General features: G+C 30.7%; 1 protein-coding gene across 2 annotated transcripts; it reads left to right on the top strand.

The window, feature by feature from the left end:
- The first annotated feature begins 1,863 nt into the window (after window positions 1–1,863).
- LOC123214504 (potassium channel AKT2/3) lies at window positions 1,864–11,967 on the top strand. Of its 2 annotated transcripts, none has more exons than XM_044634304.1 (10): window positions 1,864–2,233; window positions 2,831–3,049; window positions 4,267–4,425; window positions 4,520–4,577; window positions 4,660–4,977; window positions 5,061–5,300; window positions 5,409–5,918; window positions 6,410–6,485; window positions 7,089–7,649; window positions 11,646–11,967. In XM_044634304.1, the coding sequence occupies exons 1-10, from the start codon at window positions 1,989–1,991 to the stop codon at window positions 11,774–11,776; spliced, it is 2,517 nt and encodes an 838-aa protein (XP_044490239.1). In that variant the 5' UTR covers window positions 1,864–1,988; the 3' UTR covers window positions 11,777–11,967. The 2 variants fall into 2 exon arrangements, with proteins under 2 accessions (XP_044490239.1, XP_044490240.1); XM_044634305.1 differs by lacking the exon at window positions 1,864–2,233 and adding an exon at window positions 4,018–4,177 and having other exon boundaries at window positions 2,933–3,049.
- Window positions 11,968–15,146: the final 3,179 nt, after the last annotated feature.

Genomic DNA, 15,146 nt, shown 5'->3' on the forward strand with positions numbered 1-15,146 from the left:
CACTGTTTTAGCTACGTGCCCACTTTGTATTTATTATCTACTTCATGGCCTTAGAATTATTGGGCACGGTCCATGGATATGGTTGAAGAACACATGCTCCATTTATTACTTCACTTGATCCAATAAATAACAATAAGGCCTATAGACTTATTCCCACCTACTACACAGTAAAATCTCAAACTCCTATTTATTGACTTTCAAAAACTTAAACATCTACTCATAATCAATTTTTCGTTAAAAATTTCAATTAATTTTAGGGATAAAATCATCATTTAACAAAAAATTAAAGTTTCATCACAATTTTCTCCCTTGTTATTTAAAAACTTATATTTTACCCCTAATCTATGGTTTGAAAAGTGACAAGAACCCCCCTAGGGTTTGTTCCTCTCTCTCCGACGCAGATTTCTCCTTCCCCGACCATCGGTCGTCCTTCCTTCCCCCCTTATCTCTCCTCCAGTCTCTCTTCCTAGCATCTCCGACCGTCTTCGACCAAAGACAAAGACAACGAAGACGCGTCGTCTTCGTCTAAAACAAAGGCACATCGTCTTTCTCTTTTTGTGAAATTAGAATATTTGATTATTTGTATTCTATAATATGATATGATAGAAATAAAAAATAATATATATCTTAAAATGTATTGAATTAATATGATGTAATAAATATATTATACAATACAATATATATCACACAATATAATACATATTATTGATACCAATTGATACATTTTTTTAGAAAAAATAAAGATATATATAAAAAATTTTAAAATTTTAAAAATATATATGATTTTTCTTAAATAATGATGAATAAATTAAAAATTTTTATTATATAATATATAATATAAAAAATTTAATTTCCAAAATATAATTCGATATTCATGCAACTTACCACATGTTACACGTTAAAGTCAGGAAAAGGCTGCCAAAGCCAAGAGTAATCATAACATATTCTATTCCACCAATGTGTTGCCATGTAACATCATATAATAAGGTTAAAATTCTTATGATTCTGATTAAGAAAGAGAGATGGAGAGAGTGAAAGACAAACAAAAATGGCCCCTTATCGTCCTGAGTCCTCACCCACAAAACAATATTGCCCTCCCATTATTTCCATATTTCAAACACTCAATTATTTTTCAGATCTTATCTCCAGTAATGCATCAATCAAAGCAAGTGTTTGTTTTTATTTTTTTATTATTATTCCCATGTTTTTTTTTTTAATTTTCATGGCCGCTATACAGTTGTAGCTTCTCCTGATCAAATGGCCGCCACCTACTCCGCCGACGCCAACACCGACATAATATCCAACTAGTCCAAATTTTATTCATTTTCGTTTGACATTTTTATTGATCTAAATACCAAGACATCCCTCTAGTTTTAAAAATGCATCGAAAGAGGTCATTTCTATTAAATTTTATAATGTTTTAGTGGGTCTCGAAACATGCTTTAGCTCGTTTAAAATTATACCAAACTTTGGGGAGGTTGAAGAAATTTATCGGTTATACTCTAAAATTTATTTATATAGCTTAGCTGGCCGAATTTGAACTTGTCTCATCATATCGACTTTAAACTCAAACATAATTTTGTAAAAGTTCATTGAACTTGAACTTATGTTTGAGTTTGACTCTAACAAGTTTAACTTAATTATTTGAACTTGACTTAGTTTAACTCTACCATTAATTTTTAATAGATTTTATGAAACTTTTGAGAATTATATAGATTTGTGATTACAATTCTCAAATTACAAAAACAAGATTCTAGATTCGTCCTTTAGCCAAACATCAGGGGAGCCAAAAAAATTTTGAAAAAAAATATCTTTTAATCAACCAAAATTCTTTGAACTCTCCTTTTGGCCACACTTCTGCTTTTTACCAACAACCAATCACTCGAAAATTCCCTACAAAACTTCTCTTTCTTTCTCTACCTCAAGCCATTTTCATACAATTAATCTTTATATAAGCTTTAGTTGAGTTGATTTAGTTGCTCTAAGGAATGGAAATGGATATGTTTCCCTTTAATCTTCACTTAAATGGCTCCACCATGAAGAAAGATTACCAGACAAACGAGTCTTCAACAACACAAACACCTTATCATCAACAGAATGAAGATCAAGAAGATGAATCTCTCAACTTTCGAAACCTCTCTAAAGTTATTCTTCCTCCTTTAGGCGTTTCGAGCTTCAACCAGAAACAGACTCACTCCAAATGGATTGTCGTGCCTATGGATTCACGATACCGGTACATTATTGTTTAATTTTTGCAAAAAAGTCATGCTAAATTTATGAGTTTAAGTTACTTTTTTTTTTTTTTCTACATTGCTTGTATTCAGTGAGTCATTTTGTGTTCTAGAAGTTTTTGCATGAGGTTGACGAAGAGGTGAGTCATGAGTGGACATTGTTTTGACTCGTTTTACTTGCGAGTTGACTCAAGGAATTCCTTTCACAAATTTATATTTTAATCTCTTAAAAATTTAATCAGTTCTTTTATTTGAATTAATAATAAGGTTTTAAGTTCCCACTATAATAAAATATTTTGCCTCCAAAAAGGCTCAAGAATTAAGATTATCCCCGATTCTCTAATATTTTGCGTTGAACAGAGTCAAAATTATTTAACCTAATTGGTCAAATAAAATCATATCTACTACGTATATAAATGAATATTTTTCTTATACAAATATCAATAATTAAAGTTTCCTAACACGATCAAACAAGACAAAATATAATAATTCTCTAGATGAAAAAATGTACCCAGGAATTGTCCATGTGTGTGTATATATATAGAGAGAGAGAGAGATGAATTATTTTGATAAATGTATAATTTGTGTTAAATATACAGGTGGTGGGAGTCATTTATGGTGGTTTTGGTGGCATATTCAGCTTGGGTTTATCCCTTTGAAGTAGCATTTCTAAGCTCTTCACCATACAAGAAACTGTACATTGCAGACAACATTGTTGATCTATTTTTCGCCATTGATATCGTCTTGACATTTTTCGTTGCTTATATTGATCAAAGAACTCAGCTCCTCGTTCGTGACCCTAAGAAAATTGCGCTGAGGTTAGTCCTTTAGTTTCTTGAGAATTTTTTCTCTTCTTTTTGAGGTTTTAGTTATCACGTGTTTTCTGAAAATTAATTCTGATAGGGCATGTATGAAACTAAACAGTAAGGTAATAAAAAATTTTATGGAATCCATTTTGGCCAAATTTCCAAGTTAAATTATTGATTTTATTTAAAAAATTTTTAATTGTATCAAAGGATTTCGTATAATTATGAGGATTAATTTTTTATCTTGTTAATCCTGTGATTAGTGATTACCAAACAACCTCTAAAATGCTGATAAAACATAATTGATAATCATAAAACCTTTTTTTTTTTTTTGGCCAAATCTAGAACTAAATTTTAACTTTTAAAAACTTTTCTTAAAATTTCATAAACCTGATCGAATCCTTCAATTTTAAGAAGGCAATGTCTCACTATAAATAGCTCAAATCTCGAGTACGTTAAAATTTTTAATATTAAATATATATAATTAATCAACTAAATAATACCGCCTTTTTTAACTCCAGCGCCCTTGACAGTTGGTGGCAATGGAATCACTAAATTTCTAGTTTTGGGTTATGGGAATCTGACAAATCACTTTTAAGTGGGCCATTAAAAGGTTGTGCAGTTTAGTCAAACGGGGCTCTATTCAGTTCATACTCATTATTGAACCCTGACCCACCGCTACGAAGAAGAGTCGTCTGGGCTTGTCTCAAATGGACCGAGTTTGATAAACATAATTCCAATTCTAATGATTCTCCTTTTTTTTTTTTTTTTAAGCCTTTTTTTTGTACTTATCCTCTGATAATTCATCTTTTTGTTTATTTATGATGCTTCTTTATTTTCTTTAATTGTTTTTCGGTGAACTCATCCTCAATTTAAAACAAAGTGAGTTTGAATTAATGATTTTAAATTCAAATTAAGTTTAAGTTAACTTATATTTAAATTTAATTTGATTTGAATTCATCTCCTATATTTGGTGGTAGATTATCGAACGGATCAGTTTGAACAGAAATGTTGATTACGCTGGGCCTACATGTAGAATAGAAACTCAATACAAGTCAAGAATGGCACAAGGCCCAGCTAACCTTTGATTGTCAGAACATAAGCTGGGCCTACAAGGACGAAATTGTTCTTCCATGATTGGTCTTGGTCCCTAATCGATCTATTTGAGTCTAATGAGCTATCTTCTTCTTGGAAAGCACGTAATGAAGTAATTGATGTGGTTTGTTTAGGTACCTTTCAACATGGTTCATAATGGATGTGGCATCAACCATTCCATTTGAAGCACTAGCCTACTTGTTCACCGGAAAAGAAAAGGTGGGTCTCACTTACTCCCTCCTGGGAATCCTCCGGTTCTGGCGACTCCGGCGGGTCAAGCAATTCTTCACCAGGTTGCTCATAAAACATTAATGAAAGGCTGTATGCCACAGATTAAGCGATCATCAGCTCCTTAAGAATCTCACATTTGTCTATTTCTATTTTTAGGCTCGAGAAGGACATCAGGTTCAGTTATTTTTGGGTCCGATGCGCGAGGCTTCTTTCTGTAAGTAAGCTTTCTATAATTCAAGTCATTTTTGAGAGAGAAGAACTTGTGTAATTTTCAAAAAACTTAATGTTCGGTGTAGGTGACACTACTTCTAGTGCATTGTGCGGGGTGCCTCTACTATTTGCTAGCTGATAGATATCCACATCGAGGAAAGACATGGATAGAGGCATGGAACCCTAATTACAGAGAAACAAGTCTCTGGATCAGATACATTTCAGCATTATATTGGTCCATCACTACCATGACCACAGTTGGTTATGGTGATCTCCATGCTGTCAACACTGTTGAAATGATCTTCAGCATCTTCTACATGCTCTTCAACCTTGGCCTAACTGCTTACTTAATCGGTAACATGACAAATCTAGTCGTCGAAGGAACTCGCCGCACAATGGAATTTGTTAGTACGACTAAAAAGTTTTACTGTGCAATAATTCACTTCAGCCAAGGATCCTAATTTATTTTTTACTTTTAATTCTGCAGAGGAATAGTATTGAAGCAGCATCGAATTTCGTGTCGAGAAATCGGTTGCCTCCAAGGCTGAAGAGTCAGATATTGGCTTATATGTGTTTAAGGTTCAAGGCTGAGAAGTTGAATCAATATCAATTAATTGAACAACTACCAAAATCAATATGCAAAAGCATTTGCCAGCATCTGTTTTTGCCTACCGTGGGGAAGGTCTATCTTTTCAAGGATGTTTCCAGGGAAACAGTCCTCCTCCTGGTAAGAAATTAATTTCAAATTTGCAGTGTAATTAACTTGTACCAATTCAGAATTTATATATATATATATATATATATATATATATATATAATTTGTGAAATTTATCAGGTTGCGAAGATGAAAGCGGAGTACATTCCGCCAAGAGAAGATGTGATAATGCAAAATGAAGCACCGGATGATGTTTATATAATTGTTTCAGGAGAAGTTGAGCTAATTGATTGTGACATGGAGAAGGAGATTATTGTTGGGACCCTTCAAACGGGTGACATGTTTGGGGAAGTTGGGGCACTTTGTTGCAGGCCCCAAAATTTTACTTATAGAACAAAGACACTTTCTCAACTTTTGGGGCTGAAAACCAATGCATTGATTGAAGCAATGCAGAGCAAACAAGAAGACAATGTTGCCATTCTTAAAAACCTTCTGCAGCATCACAAGAAGCTGAAGGATTTGAATATAGGGGAGTTAGTGGTGGAGGGAGGTGGAGAAGAAGATGGAGATCCAAACATGTCATTCAATCTGCTAACAGTTGCTAGTACAGGAAATGCGGCTTTTCTTGATGAGCTTCTCAAGGCAAGATTGGATCCTGACATTGGAGATTCGAAAGGAAGAACTCCTTTGGTATGTTTATTTCCATCTTAACCAAAGAATTTCTCAAACTTTATAAACCAGTGATTATTTCTTAAATTACAATAGCTGCAATCAAGTCGAGAAACTCTATTTGTATGTTCCTTTCTATAACTTAATAAGAGATTCTATTTGAATTCTATCACTATTCATTTGATTCACGGTTCAATTAACTATTGTTTAATTAATGTAGGGTATCTTTGCAAGTCTAGGCAATATATATATATATAGAATTATTCAATGTTGCTATTTCTAAACATACGCTTACAAAACTTGGGTATTATAAAAGCCCATTAAGGTTTTCCCCTTTTCCAAGTCCTAACATATTAAATGAGCATACTATAATTATAATCAGTATTTCTTTCAATATCATGAGGCTATTAACTTAGAAATAAATTAATTTTAGTGCCCTAAACTTTTTTCCTTTAAAAAAGGCAAAATCTAACAGAATTTTTTTCTTTTATATGATTGTGATTTATTATCAGCACATAGCAGCATCCAAAGGGCATGAAGAGTGTGTACTAGTTCTCCTGAAGCATGCATGCAATATACACTTGCGAGGTAAATCAACTACCATTTCTTTTTGATATATGTTTGTGATTTAGTTATTCTGATGTTAGACTATCTCATTTTAAGTTGAAATTTTAGTTGTTAGAAATGTTATTTTTGGATTACACCAAAGTTTAAATAAAATATATATTCCAACCCATACTTGGTATAATATAAAAATTTATCAAACACGTTACTAGAAGTTCATGTGGAGTCATATATAGAACTACCCTATCTATTAATAACTTGTTGAAGTTTCATAAAATATTAGCTCTCCCTTCTCCGCCTATTTTATAATTATATATAGCACAATTCTTGAACCAAATTTATTATCATAAATTTTCTATATTCCTATGATAAGATAACTATATATATGATGGTACATTGATTTTTTTTTTTTTAATACAGACATTGTTTACTGGCAGTAATTTAATTTTCACTAAAAATATATATATAATTAAAGGTTTTACATTAAGAATCGTAAAAGTCTGTCTTTTAATATGTATCATAATAATTTGTAGGCAGTCCACACCTGAGAATTGGCGGATACATTTTATTTCCTCAATTGCGATATGCTTTTATAAAACACTTATGATCACAATGTATGCTTTGTAGATATAAATGGAAACACTGCATTGTGGGAGGCTGTATCATCAAAGCACCATTCCATATTCCGGATTCTCTACCAGTGTGCTGCAATTTCCGACCCCTACACTGCAGGTGACCTCTTATGCACAGCTGCAAAACGCAACGATCACACAGTGATGAAGGAACTCTTGAAATCTGGACTGAACATTGATTCAAAGGACCACCATGGCTTTACTGCAATACAAGTTGCCATGGCTGAAAATCATGTGGACATGGTGAACTTGTTAGTGATGAACGGCGCAGATGTTGTGGATGCAAACGCTTACGAATTTTCCTCCACAAGATTGAACGAGATGCTCCAGAAACGAGAGATTGGACATCAGATTACGGTGCATGATTATACAACAAATGAAGCGATTTTAAAGAAAATTGTTGAAAAAAATGAGGGTCGAAAATCAAAGGGAGTAAATCATGAAAGAGTAAGGATATATAGAGGACATCCTATGGTGAGAAAAGAGAATTGTTGCCATGAATCTGGAAGGTTAATTAAGTTGCCGAATTCACTTGAGGAGCTTAAAAATATTGCTGGTACATCTTCTAACCTGTCCACTTTCAATCTTACTTCAATTTGCTTTATAATTATAAAGTTGCCTTCCTTACATATCATATTATAGGGTTGTACTATAATAACGTAAATTTTACTCCAATTGATGGATTAAGTACTAACCATAATTTTATAACGATTAAATAGATTAAGTGGGAACTCAATTGTTGGATTTAAATGAATTGATGGCGATTAATTAGAGTCTTTTAAAGTTAATGTAGCATAAACCTAGTAAACCTTAATGGTGTTTATTGTCTATGGCAAAATTTTCAATTAAACTATTTGAATTGTGACACAATCAGTATAAGCAAGATTAATTTGAAAATTTTGTCTCAGATTCGATTGAGACAGTATCTGATAACTGATTGACTGTGGATTTAATGTTATCCAATTAACTCGAGAAGGAAGTTGAAATGGGTTATTATTTTGTAACTTAATTAGACAACTTGTAAGCGATTCGAATTACATGGATTTATGACTATAAATTAGTGCCACAAATTTAAGTCAAATATTTGATTTCAATAGTTGTAATTCATAACTAAAATGTCAGGTGACTATTCGAGAAATTTAAGGAAAAATTGAACTGAAATAGTCTTTCATTCAATAATCCAAAAAAAAACTTACATTTTGTTTATATAACATTTGAGGGATGCCAAGTTGGCATTTCTTGTTAAATACAATCAACACCATTAAAAAAAGGAAGAAACACAAAATTCTCTCTTGGCAGTCGTTGGATCAATGAATAATAAGAATGAGAGAAGAATAGGAGGCAAGGAAGATGAAGTGAAGAAGAGAATGAGCCCTAGCTTGAATTCATTGACTCAAATGATCCTCTTGTTATTGAAACGGTACGTTTTAAGCAAGAAAAAAATATCATTGTTTCACTTAGCCATCTTGCATCCTTTTACTCTTTATATCCTCCCTCAAGTAAAAGACAGAGTAGTGATTAACTTGATGCAAAGAATAAAAAATTTAAAAAATCCTCCCTCAGCATAAGCATTTCTCTAACCTTCAAGCCCTGTTTATTATAAGGATGCTCCTTCAGCAAAAGCATTTCTTTGACCCTCAAAACTCTTTCAAAAATTTTGTATTGACAACTTTGAAATAAAACAAGGTTTCTTTTCTTTTCTCTTTTTTTTACTGCAACCATCCATTGACTTGATGAAGCTTCTTGCCTGAAGTTGGTTGTTGTGTTACTAAAAAAAGGTCATCAGTCTAGTCACATTCTGATCATTCAACTACACTTAACTTGGACCTTAGGCTTTCAAATCTGTGAATGGAAAGTGGCTTTGCTAAAATATCTACAATTTGGTACTTAGTCGACTGATACTGGATTGTCACCACTTTAGAACTTATGAGCTCCATTTCATAGTGAACATCTATTTCTATATGCTTATTTCTTGCATGGAAAAAATAGTTGGAAGCTAAAGACCCTGCACTTTGATTGTATCACCAAATTGCACTACTTCATTTCAAGTTCAATGAATAGTGTTCTGAACCATGCAACTTTTGTAGCAGCTTGACTAGCTGCTCTATATTCTAATTTAGTGGGATATGGAGCAATCGCTTTCTGTTTTTTAGAATTCCATTTACCCCCATGATAGAAACAATACCCACTGGTGCGCTTTCTATCTCCAACATTGCTTGTCCAATCAACATCAGAATATGCTTTCAAGCTCAAAACAGAAGTTGGTTTAAACAATAAACCATATTTCACTGTGCCTATGACTCATGAGCACTCTTTTCACAACTTGCCATTGATATTGAGTTGGATCTTTCAAAAATTGACTAAGTTTATTCACTACAAAAGAGAGATCACGTCAAGTCATAGCTAAATACTACAATGCACCTATAACACTTACATATTAAGTAGGGTTATGATATGCTTCACTATCACCAACATAAAGCTTAACCCCAGCAGTAATGGGCATAGAACTTACATTAGCATCATTTTAGTTTTTTCAAGTAACTCATTTGCATATTTGGCTTGACAAATATGGATTCTAGAAGATGACCTATGTGCTTCAATCCGTAGGGAAAAACTAAGTTTTTTTAAGTCCTCAAGGCAAACTAGTCATTTAATTTAGAAACAAGACTCTTGAAATATTCTGAATCTGTTCCAGTGAAAGGCATATTATCCATAAAGATTAGTACATAGACAACTACATTATCATTCTTCAAGATAGAAAGACTTGAGAGTCAACTATGGAGTTAATGAATCCCTTCTCCAGTAAAGCCTTTTTAAGCTTGTCATACCAAACCATCGGGGCTTGTTTCAATCTATACAAGCTTTTGACAACTTACAAACCAGCCAGGTTTATCTTTGTCTTCAAAGCCCTAAGTTGTGACATGTGCATGAATGTCTTGTAGCTGCACATTCAAAAACACATTATTTATGTCTACCTGATGTACTCTCTAATTATAAATCATTGCAAAAGTCAGAATTACCCTAATTGTTGTAGGTTTAACGACTGGGCTGAGTGTCTCCAGGTAGTAAATTCCTAGGGTCTGTTTATAACCTTTTGCAACTAATCTAGCTTTCATCTTTTGCAAATTAACATCAGTGTTCAATTTTTCCTTAAACACCTAATTTTTTACCTATAATATGAGTAACTTTCGATATTGAAAGTAGTGCCCCATTTTTATTCAATAAAGCTTCATATTTTGTCTCTATGGCCTTAAACCACTCAGGATGAGCTATAATAGCAGTAGTGTTTTTTGGTTCACTAACAGTAGTTGAATAGACGATTTTTTCTTGTTCAATTTGAGCTCTTGATTTTTATCTGGTCATCACGAGATGATTAGGATAGACTGCTCAGTTTAGTTTTTTGGTTGAAGAACTCATTTAGTTTTTTCAGTTTGCAACTCTAACTCTATGGAAGCTCAACTTCTAAGTTGATAAGGGTGAATGTGTTTGATGTATCAGGTGTTTAAGGTGATAAAGTACTATGAGATGGTGAGTCTGGTTAGATGAATTTGTGTTTTGATAAATCAAGTGGTTGAGATGGGCATATATGTTTTGGTCTCGTGCTGGAAGCATAGGTTTCTGTGTATGAGTCTTTGTTTAAAGGAGTACTGTCTATCATATTTGATGACTGTTTGGGGACTTCCCAAACAAACATCTCTATCATTGTCTCTAAGAGAAACAATATCAGTTAAGTATGACCTTGGAAGATTTGTTTCAGGAGTAAAGAAACTTGTTATGGAAATTGGGTTTAGGCTCATCCTTAAACTGTTTCTACGGTTCACTTAGATTGTTTAGACTTGTTTGAGTTAGATTGTAAGCAGTTGTATAGGCTTGTGTAATGTTATTTGGATGAGGTGCAGATTGTGTTTGAAAAAAATATAGGGTTGTGTCTTGTGGGTTTTGTTTTTTCCTAGAAAAGGTGTTTGTCTCATCGCCATTATTACCAGCACTCCCATTCCTCTTCCCAATTTGATTTTGATAATTTCCAGTATAGCAAATATCGAACCTATGATCTTAGTGGAAAGCAATGTGCCCACTTCTTCCATAGACTTGGCAAATGATTTTGTTCTTTGTAGGTGGTTTACCTCTACCCTTTTCCTATAGTTACTTGTTAGACCTCATTTACTAGTAACAAGCTAGGCGTATAAGTGTTATCTTGAGCAAGACAGTGGCTATCACTATTCCCCAGACTACTGGTCTTTGGATTCCAACTCTCAACATTCTGTGGCCTAAATTGTGTTCAATATGAACACCTCCACTATGTAGCTCAAAAGGAAAAACTAAGTTTTTGTTGAGCCTTTGTTCATAAGTTCGCTTTGGCTAAGGAAATAGTCTCACTAAGAGAATCTAATTTGGTGTTGATGTGAACCACTGCAAGGTCAAAATCTAATCCTATACCATTCGCTTTGTAGTTTCAGTTAGGATTGCCTACAAAGCTTACAAATAATTAACTTCATTACTTTTTAAACTTATGTATTTTTCTTCATTTTTTTCTTCCCTCTCCTCTTAATAGGTGAAAAGTTTGGGTTCGATGCAAGTAATGCAACGGTGACAGATGAAGAAGGAGCCGAAATCGATTCAATTGAAGTGATTAGGGATAATGACAAGCTTTTTATAGTTGAAGATTCAAATACCTCAAGGTAATCTATCGAAATTGTTTTAAAATTAAATCCTTAGAAGAAGAAATTGATTCCATTGAAGTGATTTGAGGTAATTATAAACCATACATAGTTGAAGCTCTCCTGTAGTATAGTCTACAAAAATTAAACCCAAATAATACCCAATGGAAATCATTTTATCAATCTTTCTTGGTTGAATACAGAAGTATTTTCTAGCATTAATCTTTCTTCTTATGTGCCTGTGGATCACTTTTCTATTTTAAAAAATTATTCTCTAGAATTATTGAAGCACTCAAACTTTTTATTACTTTTTTCTCTTTAATAAATAGATAAAATTTTTGTCGAGAATTATTTTCAATATTTTAATAGATAAAGAGGAATTTATGTTCTTGTATAGAATAAATATATTTAATACAATCTATTAGCTGTTTGAAGTAGTATAACATGATTAATATAAATCTTTATTTATTATATTTGATTTGCTTGGATTATTTGTCTTATTAAAGAGTTCCTCCAGTCAATATATAACATGGTTTTAAAGTATAAAATTACATTTTCATTTAATATTAAAAAAAAAAAAAGATTACACTTTTAATCTTATATCCTCATTGAAATAAAATTTTAATTATAAAAAAATTATTTTTTAATTTATCCTCACTTTTTTTAGTCCTTGCATATCTATGGACTATACTCTCACTAAGATTGAATTCAAAGCTAATCTAATTCAAACTTGGACTGAAATTTGGTTCGAGGTCAACTAAAAGAAATCAATTATAAAAATTATATTTACAAAATTTATTTTCTCTAATAAAAACAAACATAAGAGGAAAGTTGAATTATATTTTTTTAAAAAAAGTAAAGTTATTTATAACGGATGGAATGAGTTGTTAAAATTTTATTTTATAAAATAGTATTTTTGGATTTGGGTTAAATTTATTTATTGTAAGTGAAGTGAGTTGTTAAAATGTGTAATAACCTATCCTCGAACTTGATATTTTTTATATTTATGGCTCAAGCTTGGGCCATGATGCTCATTTCAAGTTTGATCTAGTTGAATTAACAATTCAATATGAATCAATTCAGTTTGAATTCAATTTTAATTTTCACATTATATACATATATTATAATAACTTGTGAGAGAAAATTAAAAAAAAAATTCACCTAATAATTTTTTTAAACTGTTGGATTGTGGCTATAGATCATTAATGTAATGAATCTAAATAAACAATTATATTAGGTAAGAAATGCAAATGGTCCGACATGTCGGCCAAAAATTATGGCTTTGTCTTGAGTGAGGAAAGCCGTAATATCTAAATTGTGAAAACAAAGAATTGTATTAGACATAAAGGTTGCTTTAGTGGATTCAATACAATTAACCTAAAGATATGGTTTCTATTCATTAATCAAGAAGCACTGGTTTTAATATAATCTCTCTATTAATATAAAAGAAGATTATTATGTCTATTGACTTCAGATACATAAATATATACATATTTATATGTGTTATTATATGATTGAATTATTTTAAATTGAGAATAAATTAAAACTCAATAATATAATAATATATATAAGTGTATATATAATTATATACTTAAAGCCTTTGAATTGACTGAAAGAAGAAGACGATTGAACCATGAAATATGCTTATATAGATGCCATTTTTTTCTTTGATTTTGACCTCTTAAATAGACAGTATAACATTTGCCTTTGAGTGTTGTCCTTTCAAATATCAAATTGGTCAAGACTCTTCGGCTCATTGCCCCCTTTTTATGCTACCAATCGATGTTTCATTGAATCTACTTCATTGGAAGATATTTAGTTTGTTATCACCATTAACCACATCAAGATTTAGAAACAACATATAAATGAGATGAATCTTGGTTACCAAAGTAATTAATTATTATTTTATAATCTATTTTTTATTATTAAAATTATCCTATTTGATTTATTAGATATTAATAATAATATGATAGATAATATAAAAAATAATTTCATTATTATATTTGGTATTAAAAAATTTATAAAATCATCTTTATTTTTTTGTATAATTCTATTTTCTCTTATTAATTTTACAGTAAAAATATTTTTATAATAAATAATATAAAAAATATTTTAAAATAAATATATCAAATAATTTTCATGATATTTAAGTAAACTAAAATTTTATTTTTTTTATTATATCTAATTTAATATAATAATTATTTATTTTTATTAAATAAAATAATAATTTATATTCGAAAATCTATTTCTATTATAATTTATTAAAAAATTATCCCAATGAAACACATATTTAATGTAATCTTAGAATTATATAATTAATAAAAAAAAAATTTGATTGATGGCAATAGTTTAGTGACTAAATCCAATTACCTAATTTTAACATACATAGTGACGTAGGAGTTATGAAATGTCAAATCCAAGTACAACTGCCAAATCTTAAGGAAATGGTATGAGATTCAATTAAAGAGGTCTTAATCTTATATTTTTCAAACCGTACAACTACGATGGTTAATCTATCAAACTGAGTCATTTTGTACATCGACTTAGTAACAACCCTCTCCATATGATGATAAATAAATAATTGATTCTCCTTGTAATGAGAAATGTCACAACTTGTTTTAATAGAATTAACCTAAAAGAATTGCCTTTTAGAAAGGAAAAAGGCCTCCAAACAGTTTTAAGACTAATTGTCGAAGGATAAATCAATTTAATTGTTATAATTGTAGAATTAAGGGGCGTTTAGTTTGAGTAATGTTTTATTATCAAAATAGAAAAATTACCTTGAAGATAGATTACTTAAAAGATTACTGGATATAAATAATTACTATGTTTGATAAAATTTGATAGGTATAAATAATTATTGTGTTTGATTAAAGGTAATAAAAGATTACTAGTAAATTATTTTGCTTAAATGCCCTTGAATATAATTATTTTTAAATATTTTTTATATTATTTGTCATATTAATTAAAAATAAATTTATTTTTATCTCAAAAAATTAATAAATAATAATATAATTATAATAAACTCAAGATTATCTCAGTAATCTTTAAATACCTAAGGTGAAGATGGTAATCAGATTACCACCTATATTACCTGTCACGTTAGCATTGGTAATAGAAGATTACTGTAATCTTTTATTACTGACAAACCAAACAAGAGAATAAAATATATATTATCAAGGTAATCTTAAAAACCTCCAATCAAATGCCCCTTAAGTGCATTTTCAATTAAGCCTTTTTTTTTTTTTTTAGACTTATCCTTACCGAAAATTTAGTATAAATTCAAATACCTATAAATAGAATTTCCAAAACTCAAATATTCACTTATTATCTAACTTTTGTTAGATTTTTTTGTTGAAACTAAAGATAAAATTATTATTTTATCTTCTATATTA

Source organism: Mangifera indica, chromosome 4 (genome assembly GCF_011075055.1).
Source record: "Mangifera indica cultivar Alphonso chromosome 4, CATAS_Mindica_2.1, whole genome shotgun sequence".
Taxonomy (NCBI): Eukaryota; Viridiplantae; Streptophyta; class Magnoliopsida; order Sapindales; family Anacardiaceae; genus Mangifera; species Mangifera indica.